This window comes from Ambystoma mexicanum, chromosome 7p, assembly GCF_040938575.1.
Source record: "Ambystoma mexicanum isolate Mex_15411 chromosome 7p, UKY_AmexF1_1, whole genome shotgun sequence".
Classification (NCBI taxonomy): domain Eukaryota; kingdom Metazoa; phylum Chordata; class Amphibia; order Caudata; family Ambystomatidae; genus Ambystoma; species Ambystoma mexicanum.
The window spans coordinates 755,358,941-755,372,648 of record NC_090939.1 but is presented as its reverse complement, the minus strand read 5'-3'; the positions used below and the strand labels follow the sequence as shown (position 1 = coordinate 755,372,648).

The following is a 13,708-nucleotide window of genomic DNA, read 5'->3' as shown; positions in this document are numbered from 1 at the left end:
TGCGGCCACGCCCCCTCACCTCAGCAGCGGATGCCGCTTACACTGCCCACGGGCCCCTCGATTCCACGGCCGACGCTGCTGCTGCGCTCCTTCTGCATCGGATGCCGCACTCTCCGCCCACAGGTCTCCTCACCTCGCGACCAACAGCGCCCAGCAGCCCGTGCCCGACAGGCATGGGGGCTTGGCGATGCTCGGTGCTCCTGTGGCCATGCGTCTCTCGCCGGCACACCTCCTGCACACTGGGCACCAACAGCCCCTCGGCAGCCCGCACCACGAGCACGGGGGCCCAGGGCTGGGTGCCACCTGATCGCCAATGTTGTGGGGCGCTCCAGAACACCGCAGCAGGACTCTGAGTCCCAGGATCACCTGGGTGTACAGCGGCCACGCTGTACAGAACACAAGAGGGAGCACCCTCTGGCACGGGATCACCAGCTGCGGATCGCGCACTGAGGGCACCCAGCACACAATGGCCAGGCTCTATGGTCACTGAGAGCACTCGGCACACAGACGGTCACACAAGAATGACAGGAGACAGGAGTTGCCACTAACTGGGCATCCACTGCAGTGCCGCACGTGCCTGAAGTGGCCCCTTTTATTAACATGTGTGACAGTGATGACCCGTGTCTCTTCAAGAATCGCCATGCCCTTATTAAAGTAGCACTACATTACAAGCGAAACTGCAGATTTGCACCAAAGGCAAGGAATGTTGTTGGTAAAGGGAGCCCTCCTAACAACATTTATATCGCCTCAGCCAGACGGAGCTTATTTTAGGAGACTGGAGCATATTGTACGAAGTTTTAACAGTCACTTGATTCATGTGTTCTCCTCCCAAGCCCTTAGGCTAAACTTGGCTTCACAGCAGGTTTCCTAATTTTTTGACTGACGCATTCCTTTGCGAGAACATCTCGGGATGCGGCTGTTAAAACTTCCAAATCCTTGACTGTTTGGCTACTTTATGAAATGGTCTAGATTTGTGTGAACTGCTGAAAGCCTTTTGTGTAAAATTCTAACCTTTTGAAAGTATATAACAACAAATAAGCAGACACTTTAAAGTAGGTAGCTTTTATCTAGAAAACGAGGTTTACCTTGAAAACGAGGTTTACCTTGGAACAGTCACTAAATAATCCTGAACCGGCATATGGAAGGTATTTTCACTTGTTGGATGCAGTCCTCTTCAGAGTGCACTTTAGTTTCATGTCATCTGTTTTATTTTCAATATTCAACAAACCGTCACCAACAGAGAAAAGTCGGAGTTTGTGCTACAGTAAAAGAAAAAAGTAAAACCTAGAAACAGTATTTAAACCTTTAATCAATGAAAGTTTAATAAGAGTCAGGAGAAATTGCTTTTATATTTCAGGAACCCCTGAGACTCGTAATTTCAGTGAGATGAGGAACTCTAAGCACTATATTGAATAGCGTGACTGCTCCATCTACAGTGGGCAAGGTCACCTCACAGCATCTTTAACCGAGGGACTAATTGAGTCGAGTCTGCTGATGAAGCAGCCAAAACCTAAGCTGAACGGTTAAAAAGCAAAGGCCAAATGTTATAAAGAAAATAGCAGGTAAACGTCAATGGAGAGCTATAATCTTCAGTCAATACATCATCCTTGTTTGCACATCCATATGCTGTTGGCGATCTCCCATCCTTTCTGCCTTAAAACATGAAGTGATTTAGGCCATCTTGTATCCGATATGGAAGATCGCCAAATGTCATGGTATGGGAGGCATATGTTTTAAGTAATCCCTTGAAGCAGCTGATCCCAGGCCCTCTGCATTGGACCATCCGCTTTGTGCAGAAACTGAAGTCTATGATGCACCAGTCCAAGTCATTCCTTGCCATAGTTCCAGTGACTACTTAAAGTTTGGGCTTATGTTTGGATGTGGTCATGAAAGAAGTGGGTGCACCCCATGGGACACTTGTAGATAACAAAAGATTATCATCACTACAGCCAAAGTCTGTGACTGCATTTTACAGCCCGGTTGGTGTTCTCTGGGATGCAGTTTAACCTAAGTTAGTGAAAGTTTGCATACTGTTGTTCAATGAAGACCCATTCAATCGACCAGAAAAATCTGTGCCTCAGGATACAAATGAAGTGAAAGCTTTCCCACTGTCTACGGAGTGGGTGGCTGTCTTGACACCAGTTGCTTTGTACCAGGAAAGAGTCGCATAAGGGATGACTGCTTAGTGAAGGTAGTACCAATGGCTCCCCTAGACATACGTGCTTGCCTATCTTAAGGGTGCAAGAAATATGATGCATGTTGGCTAAGCCCCTGCTCATAACGCATGCGTTCAGCCTAGTCCTAGGACTGTAGCTACTGCAACAACAAAACAAAAAAAGTAAGGTGCCTCCTTTGTCTCCCCTCAGTGTAAACCTCTTCCCCGCTGTACAGACAACAGATCCCTTTGAGAGTTGATGAGATTGCCACAACCTCCATCCCCATTACTTCTTAATGTGCTGAAGTGGAAATTGCACATCAACACTCGGGCTGGGGCTGTGCTGCTTCATTTATTCTATAAGCAGTCTTGCTCTCTTGAAAGGAGAAGACGAGCCTGATGTCAGCAAAGTAATATTCAAACTCGCCGGGGAGCTCTCTTCCCGCCAGCACTAGTTTGAGCCCTTTACGGACTGTAAAGATGACTTCGGTGCCCCAACGTCTGATGCTGCTTTCCTACCAGCTGCGCCATCTTTCAAAACTCTTGAGCAAAACTCTTGATCAGCTTTCTGACTTCAGTAGCCAATCACACTTTGCCCTGGTACGATGTACTGCTGATGGATTAGTCCTCTGGATTATAGAACAGTTTTATTTTTTCAGTGGTACTTCCTCCCCCCCCCCCCCCTCAGTTCTCACCCGTGTACCGACATGGGAATGTCGTGCCAATTGTAGTGTGACCATATCATTACCATAGGACCAAAATTGACTTTTTAATACAATCATGTAAATTGCTAGCATGCCTCATGTCATGCCACTGAGAACTCCCAAAACATAAGGATGCGATTATGTGTAAACCTTTCTGCATACTCTGGCTAGTGTTAGCTGCAGAAAAGGGAGCATCTGACCTGGCCACGTCTCTAGGGTGGCTGCAATGTCTTGGAGTGGTTCACAGGGAACTAGTATGGATTTGCGGGTGAAAAATAGATGAAGGGAACCAGAGGTTCCTTTTTGATTTTACCACCAAATTTTCTGCTGAGATGGCTACCAAGATTTAAACCATTTCTTTGTACAATAACATTTAATTGCATATGAGAATTCTGCAGCGTTAGTTATAAATTCACTTGTTGCCCATAATCATGTCATGTAGTAGTGGAATCCAGCATTGACGACTGGGAATATTCTCAGCATGTGAATCTATGAAAGATACCAATGCTGGAGAACCAGAGTTACAGGTAAGTAACGTATTCCTTATGCCATTTTATGGAATCGATGCATTGCAAATAAACTTGATTGATTGATATGGTTTATTTTCTTTTACCAGCAAAGAACTTACGGCAGATGCCCGGGAGCTGAAGGGTGAGTTATACTGTTTGCCATGCCATGACAAGATGGGTGTCCCGATTTGCGGAGCCTGCAGACGGCCAATTGAAGGACGTGTAGTCAATGCCATGGGGAAACAGTGGCATGTAGAGGTAGCTCTTTTATTTTGTTATTCATGACGCAGATTATTATATGTCCTATGTTAAGAATCTGATCACTAATTGTCTTAATGCAAGATTGTTTTAAGGGGTGCAGAAGTAGTAGTCTGACATAGTGGTGGCATGGCGATTTGCAAAGGCTTTCATTAGATGACAATAAAGGAGGAAAACCCTAACTATCCCTACCTCAACTAAAGGTACTACGGACTCAATCGGGATGTTCAAAGTAAAATGTCAACCGTTCGGTGTCAAAAACCTATTACCTTCCCTTATTGTATGAATGGGACTACATAACGGAGTGGTTTTCAATAGTTGCAACTTGATAGTGTATTCTGAAAGGACAACTCCCCGCCTCAGGTTGTAGTCTCGTTCAAAAGTAACATGAAATTCCAGGTTCAATAGGTTTCTTAAACCTAGTTCACAATCGGTGTTCCTTCTTTATCAGAGTTGTCTTTGCTATGATGTCTTCAGGGATATATATTTCCTCAACTTTCTTGACCAGGGGGTTGACCCCCTAACCTTCCTCTGGTTTTTTTGGTTGCTCAAGTCTCTGTTGGGGGAATGTCTCCCTTCCCCTGGCCTTTCTCAGGCTCTTTGGACAGTTAAATGTTGGTGGGGAATGCCTCACTTCTCCTAGTCTTTCTCATGTGGCTTTCCTTCTTGATAGACTTGGTTAATCCCCTTCAAAGTATTATCCTGCGCCCCAAGGCTTGACACGTCTCTTTGGGTCGGGGTCCCAGACCCTGTATTCTCTGCTTTCTTGTAGGTGCGGGTTCCAGACTCTCTCCTCTTGTGTGGCCTTCTGTTTTGATAGACCTAGTTTACTCTCCTGCCAAGTGGTATCATGCGACCCAAGATATGATTTCGAGGGGATTGGGCCCTCCGACGTATTCCATATCTATGACTGGTAATGTCCACTGCTGTGCTGCTTCGGAAAGTTTTTCGGCTCCTGCGTCGATGCGCCATCACCCGATGTGATAAGTAGGACGCACGACGCCCGTAGCCTCAGTTCCGTTTTTTCCGCGAACGTGTTCGCTTCGTGAATCTCGGTACGGCTCGACTCTTTGGAGTTTGTTGTATTCCTCTCGGTTCTTTGAACCTGTTCGGTTTTTGTGAAAAAAGCCTGTTCGCGACGATGTCTACCTCGTCTTCCACCCCGCGTCCGGGCTTCAAGAAATGCGGGCACTGGGTCCAAGATGTCGGTCACGGACTCGCACAACGCCTGCCTCTGGTGCCTCGGGGAGGCCCACGATACGGACGACTGTGTCGACTGCCAGTCGCTCAAGGCCAAGGTCTTGCGGGAGCACAAGAAGTTGTTGTCGGTAGGTCGGGTGTCTAAGCCCCGGAAGTCGAGGTCTACGGGGCTTTCGACGGATGACTCGAGAGGCGACGCTCTGCGTCATCGTCGGAAGTCTTGTGGGTCTCCTTCCAGGAGTCGGTCTCGCCACTCCTCTGCCTCTTTGAGGCATTCACGGAAGCGCCGGCATCGGTCGCCTTCCTCTTCCGAGGACTCCGCCCGTCGGCAGGTCGCTTATCCCACCATGCAAGCGACACCGGAGGAATGGGCTTCCTTCGGGAAGAAAATGTTGGTGATTCTCGAATCGCAGGGCACCAGTCCGGCCGTGCCTCCGAGTGGGATCGGTCGGCACCGGTCGAGAGACACCGCTCGTATGCCTTCGGGCTTGGGTGGTCGGCACAGCTCGCGGTAGAGGTCCCGCTCGGACAAGGGTAGCCGTTCTCGCCATGCCTGTTCCAGGTCCCAGGCCTCGACACGCTCGAGACCGCGTGATCCTGTGCTGTCTTCGAGGAAGACGTCGACACCTGTGGTGCCGAGGTAGTCGACGATCTTTCTCGAGGCTCCGCCTCCGAGGGGGTCGTCGACGCTGTCGGGGCCTAGGCCATCGAGAGACACGCTCGGAGCTCCAGCTTCGAGGCCTGTGTCGACGCCGTCGATGCTGGCGGCGCTGCAGCTGATGTCGATGCCGATTCTCTCGACGCCGGCGCCGACTCGTTCGACGCCTTTCGAGGCGGTGGTGTCAGAGGGGCCCCATGGCACGGGGGTAGCCCCTAGAAAGGCTCTGGTCAAGGTCAGGCATAGCGTTGGTCCCTAGGTGTCTTCCTCTCACCGCCTGGAGTACATTTCAAAGGGTGATGAAGGCTCTGATGAAGGCTTGGTTCCGGTTACGGTGCCAGATGAGCTTCTCTCGGGCCATAGCCAGTTTGATGACCTGAGGCAGTCACTGCATGATGCCAGTGGACTGGACACCTCTCCGGAGGTGGAGTTTTGTAGGCCGGAGCCTGGCACTCATGCCGATTCTTCGTACCGGCGCCTTATGTCTCGGGTCACCGAGTACTTGGGATGGTCGGCTCACCCAGGGGAGTTTGTTCAGGATGAGCTCACGGACATCCTTGATCTTGGTCCCCCCACTGACCCGGTACTGCCATTTCATATGGCTCTGCAGGGAAGGGTGGCGGCAGTTTGGACTGCTCCGGAGAGTCTCCCGGCAGTGGGCAAGTCTTTGTTGCGAAAATACCGTCCAGCCAGTAGCGACCCCTGCTACTTGTCCAGGCACTCCACTCCGGAGTGTTTGGTGGTGCAGGCGGCTACGGCCCCGGCAAAGCGGGCGTCGTATCCTACCATCCCTCCGGATAGGGAAGACAAACGTTTTGATGGCTGGGAGAAGAAAGTGTTTTCTTCAAGGGGGTATGGCGCTTCAGGCGGCCAACTCCGTATGTGCCTTGTCTCATTTCACACACACTCTGTGGAACTGTGTTGCATTAGCGGCTGAACATATTCCCGAAGGGGACGAACGGGATGGTTTCCTTGCTATGGTTCAGGATGGCAAGGATGCCATGTGTGAGGCCGTTCAGTCAGGTTTGGACTTTGTGTCAGCTGGTCCATGGCGGCGAGCACCGTAATACGCGGGTTTGCGTGGTTGCAGAAGTCTGGGTTTGCTCCTGATGTGCAGTCCCGGCTCCTCAACATGCCCTTTGATGGTCAACATCTTTTTGGCAGCAAGGCTGACGAAAGCCTTGAGAGGTTGCAGACCTCCAAAGCTGCAGCGAAGTCGTTGGGCGCTGCAGTTCGACAACCTCCACCTTTTCGTCCTAGGGGACAGCAATGGAGGGGAGGTTCCTTTCGCTATTACTCGTCCTTCAGTAAAGCGAGAGGAACTGTCAGTCAAAGAGGTCACTGTAAGAGTGCCAGAGGTGGAAAACGGGGTACTTGACGTGTCAAGGCCGCTTGGGCAGTTGCCTCTTTGCCCTCGGGCAACGCCGCAGCCGCTACTATCCAGTCATGAGGCCAGGTCCCATGGTTCGCCGGTTGGGGGAAGGCTGGCGCAGCATCTTGTAGAGTGGCGTGCCATTACTTCAGATGTGTGGGTTCTGGAGATCATAACCCACGGCTACTGTCTTCCTTTTCGGCAGAGGCCTCACGACAATCCACCTGGAAATCTCTCTTTGAAGAGTCCGGATCCGCTCCTTGCGCAGGAATTTCAAGCCCTGCTGGAGAAAGGCGCCATAGAACTGGTGCCTGTAGCGGAGAGGAACAAGGGATGGTATTCCCCTTATTTTTTGATTTCGAAGAAAGACTGGGGATTGAGACCCATCATGGACTTGCGCGGTTTGAACAAACTCCTCAGGAAGGACAAGTTCAAGATGGTTACTCTCTCTCAAGTCCTCCAGGCCCTTCAACTTCAGGACTGGTTGGTGTCTCTCAACCTCAAGGACGCTTACTTTCATGTGCCGATCCATCCCAAGCACAAGAAGTACCTGAGGTTCGCGGTTGGCGACTCGCACTTTCAGTTTCGGGTCCTGCCGTTCGGATTGACCTCCGCCCCGAGGGTTTTCACCAAGCTCATGGTGGTGGTGGCAGCGCATCTCAGGAAAGGGGGGATTCACGTCTACCCCTACCTGGACAATTGGTTGATCAGGGGGAGCTCTCCCGAGCAAGTCCTGGATCATCTGTCCGTCACCTGCCACTCCCTTCACAGGCTGGGCTTCTCCCTCAATTTAAAGAAGTCCCATTTGATGCCAACACAGCGGCTCCAGTACATCGGAGCAGTGCTCGACACATCCCCGGGGCTGTGTTTTCCTCCCCAGGTGGAGCTCTTCACATTCAGCAGATGGTGCAAAAGTTTCAACTTGCCCAGACTCTCCCAGCGTCCGAGTTCTTGAGACTGCTCGGCCTCATGGCATCCTGCATTCTTCTGGTGCCAGAGGCCAGGTTGTGGATGAGATCTTTGCAATGGGCACTCAAGCTCCAGTGGTCTGTCCTCCGGCTGGATGTCGGACCCTGTTCAGGTGCCGCCCTCGGTCGCCCAGGACCTTCTGTGGTGGGCTGTCATTTTGGCTGCCCTGGCCGGGGGTGACGATCGTGACGGACGCATCCCTCGCGGGATGGGGAGCTCATGCCAACGAGTTGACAGTCAGCGGTCGTTGGTCTCCGTCCGAGTCCAGACTCCATATCAGTCTGTTGGAGCTGAGGGCCGTCAGGCTAGCCCTGAAGGCTTTTCTGCCGACTGTGCGAGGAAAGAGTGTCCTGATTCTAACGGACAACACAGTGGCCATGCACTACCTCAACAAAAAGGGAGGGGGCAGGGTCACTTCCTCTGTGCAGGGAGGCGATGCAGTTTGAGTTCTGGGCCATCCAGCAGGAAGTTTCGATCTCGGCTGTTCATCTGGCCGGAGATGACAACGAGACAGCGGACGCTCTGAGCAGGCAGAGCACGATCTCTCACGAGTGGGAGCTGGCTCAGGAGATTCTCCTGGAGGCTTTGCCCTTTGGGGGACCCCTCAAGTGGATCTCTTCGCCTCCAGTGTCAACCGGAAGTGCGAAAGGTTCTGCTTGCGGGAATTTCCTCCAAAAGGAGCCTTAGGAGACGCGTTCGTGGTGGAGTGGTCATTCCCACTGCTGTATGCGTTTCCTCCAGTCCCCGTTATTCCGCAAGTACTGCGGAGGTTACCGAGGTTCGGTTCCCGGATGATCTTCATTGCTCCGGCGTGGGCCCGGAGGACGTGGTACCCGGACCTTCTCGACTTGTCCATCTGCCCTCCACGTCGTCTTCCCTACCGAGACGATCTGCTCTCACGGGAGGGGGGTCAGGTTCTCCATCCAGAGGTCAAATCCCTCAACCTTCACGCTTGGCTTCTGAAAGGTTGAGGTATGGGGATTGGGACCTCCCTGAAGACGTGATGGAGGTGTTGCTCTCGGCAAGGCGGCCGGCAACAAAGTCTCTGTACCGTTGCCGTAAGTTCTGCGACTGGTGCAGAGTTAAGAATGTGGATCCTTTTGAGTGTGACATTCCCATGGTTCTGTCTTTTTTGCTTTCCTTGGCCCACAGGAGCTTGCAAGTGGGGACCATTAAAGGTTACCTGGCGGCGCTGTCCATATTTAAGCGCTCGTCTGAAGAATGTTCCTATTTTAAGATTCCTTTTAATTTCTCAGTTTTTGAAAGGGCTCACTAATGTGGTCCCACCGTCACCTTTTCTGGTGCCCGGCTGGGATTTGATCCTTGTTGTTAAGTTTCTTATGGGTGCTCCGTTTGAGCCTTTGCATTCTTGCCCTTTGAGACTGTTAACTCTGAAAACTGTGTTTTTGGTTGCGGTTACTTCCGCTCGCAGAGTGAGTGAGTTACAGGCACTTTCAGTTAAGCCACCCTTCACTGTGTTTCATAAGGACAGGGTTGTCCTTGGAGTTCGTCCTTCCTTTCTTCTGAAGGTGGTTTCGGAATTTCATTTGAGCCAGAAGGTTGTTCTTCCGGCATTCTATCCTCCTCCACATCCTGGTAAGGAAGAGGAGAGGCTCCATAGGCTTGATCCTAGGAGAGCGTTGAGCTTTTATATTTCGCGCATGTCCCGGGTCAGAGTGGACGATCAACTTTTCATTGGTTACGCTGGAAAGCGTTTGGGACAAGCTGTGACGAAACGGACTTTGTCTCGTTGGATTATTTTAGCTATCTCTGAGTGCTACCGCTTGGCGGGGTAAGGACCCTCCGGCTGGCTTGCGTACCCATTCTACCAGGGGAGTGGCTGCGTCTACTGCCCTGCAGAGGGGTGTTCCTATTCGTCACATCTGTGATGCAGCCACCTGGGCTTCGGTACATACTTTTGTACATCACTATTCCCTCGATTCCATCCGAGGGCAGGATCTGGCCTTTGGCAAGGCAGTCCTTTATTCTGCAATTTGATTGGGCATGCTAAATTTGTGTTCTAAATTCTTTTCCCACCTCCTTGCTTGGTACTGCTTTGGGAGTCTGTCATAGATATGGAATACGGCGGAGGACCTAATTCCCTCGAAGAACAAGTTACTCTCTTACCTGGTAACGTTCTTTCGATGGGATGGTCCGACGACGTATTCCATGTCGCTCCCTCCGTACCTTCCCCGCTGCAGAATTTCTTATGCGATTGCAGCTTGCGTTCCGCAAGGTCTTGTGTGTCTGACTGGCAGAAAACTGGTGTCACACATTCTGGGGGAAAAAACTACAACTGAGGCTACGGGCGTCGTGCGTCCTACTTATCACATCGGGTGACGTCGGCCGTCGGAGGAGGTCCTCGGGGACGGCGCATCGACGCAGGACGCAGACGCCGAAAAATTTTCCGAAGCAGCACAGCTGTGGACATTACCTGTCATAGATATGGAATACGTCGTCGGACCATCCCATCGAAAGAATGTTACCAGGTAAGAGAGTAACTTGTTTGTCTCTTCCCTTTGGTCATGTCCCTGACTCTGTATTCTTGGATTGCCCTTTCCTCCTTTTGGGCTCTCCACCACCGTCTATGGGGCCCAGCGACAAGCGTACCTTCTCTCGCAGTCTGCGATCTTCCCGGAACCTCCCTGCTGTCTGCAATCAGCGGTGGGGCTTCCCCGACTCTCGTGGTCTTGTCTTGCTGTGGCAACAAGTTCTCTTTGGGTTCTGCGGTTCTCTGTTCTCGCACCGTCCTGTGGTAAGGAACACCTGGAGCTTCCCTTGGCTGGGCTGTCGAGTGGTTCTGCCAGTCCGGACCAGCCCCAGAGCTCCTTGCTTCCTTCTCTGCATCCTGTCGGCTTGCTTCCCTCGTGGGCCGTGCTGGCTCTCATGGCTCCTCAAAGGAAGATCGGACGAACTTTGCTGTGCTTCTTCCCTCCTTACCTATTTAAAGTGTCAATATTGGGTGGAACCTGGGTTTCATGTTCTGCTCCTTATTCCTCTGCAGATCTTCTTCGTCTGTGTTATCCTTATTACTCTACACTGGGTAAGATGGGAACCTCCTCGTCTCAGAAACATCAGGTACTCTGTCGGTAGTCCCTACTCTTCCTCGTCTCAGTATGTCTTACGAGGATGGAGTCCTCCTGCCGCTCTGTGTAATGATCTAAAAAGTTAAATGATATGAACATTGAGCTTCAAGCCCTGAGGATGGATTTTTGAATCCGAAACGCGGTGGAGAACTTTGTATATAAAAGCAAAGCTTTTTGGTGTTTTGTAAATTATTGATTTGAACTATAGTGTGTTGGCCCAAATATCTAATGGCTGTGGTTTCTAAACAATGCCACAATACAAAAAAAGTTACATTAAATATGTCTTAAAGTCGAGGAGTACTGGTTGACATATCCTCTGGTTTTGTATGAAATACCATGTTACTAGGAATATATTTTTTCTGTTTCCCATCAGGGTTTATTTTGTTTTAAGTGTGTTGCTCTAGGGGGTTTGTACCTAGGCAACACTAATAAATTGTGCCGAACATCCCTTCAGAAATTAGTCTTTTTGAAACAGTGTGGTGTGTATTCTATTTGAATGCATTTTTTGAAGACTGACTGGTTGGTTGTACACTTAGTGATATCATCAACTTGAAATAACAAATTTGTACGTGGGACCTTGGATCCACCAGGAGTGCAACAGGGTTACCCATTGGCAACAACGGGCTGGGTGTGTTTTTCATATTGGATTGAGTTTCCACAGGCCTGGAGAAAAAAACCCTGCTGCACCAGAAGTTACTTTACCCGCATAAAGACATATTACATATTACCCTAGGGTACGTTCAGAATGTATGTACATTGATTACACTTGTAGTGCCCCTCATTTGTAATTTTCTATCCTGTCGAGTGGTTCTGCCACCCCGGATCGGCCCGGAGCTCCCTGCTTCCTTCTCGGCATCCCGGTCGCCTTACTTCCCTCGTGGGCCGTGCTGGCTCTCGTGGCTCCTCCAGGGAGGATCTGACGAACTTTGCAGTCCTCCTTCCCTTTTTACATATTTATAGCGTCCATATTGAATGGAACGTGTACCTTCGTTTCAAGTTGTGCTCCTTATTCCTCTGCAGATCTTCTTCGTCCCAGTGTAATCCTTATTACTTTACACTGGGTAAGATGGGAATCTCCTTGTCTAAGTTACTTCATGTGCTCTATATGGATAGTCCCTACTCTTCCTCGTCTCAGTATGTCATACGAGGATGGAGTCCTCTACCCTGCTGAAACATACAGAGGTGGGTATGAAGTAGGAGGATGAGGAAGATGGGGATGGAGGATGGGGAATACAGTGTTGTCTCATGATAGTCGTCACTGGTCCCAGATCATATTGTAGGGGGCTTCACTCCCATGAGATCCTCCAACTGAGTTCCTCCCCCAGGAGCACTCTCGGATAGTGTCGTCACCTCCCTGTACTCGTGGGAAGGGGCTCCCCCTCATGGGAGCAGTGACTATACCCTAGGATTCGTCACACTGTCCTTTTACATAGGGGAAGCCGATCAACACCCATTCCTAGGTTGACCCCTAGTAAGTACTTCTTTACAAAGCCAATATGTCTGGCCTTATTTGTCGAACTTTTTTTTGGGTTGCATTTAAAGTATTTTGTGTATAGTGTTTTTGTGTGAGTAATACACTGAAGAGTTTAACAGTTGTTGGTAGTATTAGTATAGAAGGCAAGGGTGTGTAGGGAAGGTGAGCTTCTCAAATAACTTGACGATCTCTTCCAGCTCTGTTGTACGTTGATGGTAGTGTTTTAATGGCATGCACCACACAAGCTTTGCAAACTCTTTTGAATACATATGCAACTTACAAGTCTAACAGAGGCCTAACACTATCAAGTCGAAAAAATTATAACGTGCGAAAGAAAACATTTGCCAGACTTCCGTGTGGCACGGTTAAGTGGCAACACTTAAGTTACTTTATTTGAGAGTATTAATCTGTTGGCTAATTCGGTTTCTCATGTCAATAGGCAATGTTCCTTAACTTTGCAGAATAGTGTCTGTTTTCAAATTCACCAAATATTGTGGCGCTCACTCTAGCAACCTATGGTTCATAGGTTTGGGGTTGTTGAAATTGCTGAGATTTGCAAATACTTAACGCCGTCAAGGTTATGGTGGCTTAAAAATGTATTTTAAGAAAACCTACCTACAGTGCAAGAATAGAAAAGGTAATTTCAGCTAACGAGCAAAAATGCCACAGCACCACCTAGTAGCCAATGCCATCCGTGGAAGTTCACCTCCAATTCTGAACCTCTGAGCAGTGCATTGTGGGTATACAATTTAGCTGGAAAGCATGCATCCACATGGAGCAAATGTGTATGCTTTCAAGCAAAATTGTTTACCGACAATGCAGGTTACGGTAGTGGTGCTGGAGCATGTGTGCTTCCTAGTTGAAATTGACTATTCAGCTCTTGCAAATTGTTGGAAACCATGTTTAAAACGTTTTTGGGATTATCTGGGACGTTTTTGACTGTACATGCAATTCCACGGCCTGTCTATATAAAAACGTGTCTGTTCAACATTCGAGCATGCTGCTTCTGCATACTGGGATCGCTTCGTTCTCCATAATGAAATCCATGCATACTTTGGTGTTTTGCGAGAGAACGGGGAACAGTGCTGCATATACTGAATAAACTTGTTCCGGGTTCAGAATACGATCCCGAAGGATAACGTTGCAGCGAACGGCGCAAGGTTCGCCCAAGTTTTTTCGTTTTTTTGTGATAGTTTATCTTCTTGTAAGTAATGGGTTACTTTTAGAAAAAAGAAGGCACATATATACACACCTCTAATGGTTACAAGAAGGAAATTCAAATATGTTAAAGTATTTTCCGAGCGTAGTATGAAAATAGGAAGA

General features: G+C 49.6%; 1 protein-coding gene across 13 annotated transcripts in view; it reads left to right on the top strand.

Annotated features, from left to right (window-relative positions):
- The window catches only part of LOC138526302 (LIM and senescent cell antigen-like-containing domain protein 1), a 548,584-nt gene that overhangs the window by 504,803 nt on the left and 30,073 nt on the right, over positions 1 to 13,708 (top strand). For all 13 annotated transcript variants that reach the window (XR_011283543.1, XR_011283548.1, XR_011283545.1 and 10 more), the window contains one exon: positions 3,476 to 3,626. Coding sequence is in view for 4 of the 13 variants with exons in the window: in XM_069636882.1 (XP_069492983.1) it covers positions 3,476 to 3,626 (151 nt within the window). In the remaining 9 variants the exon portion in view is untranslated. The remainder of the gene's footprint in view (positions 1 to 3,475; positions 3,627 to 13,708) is intronic.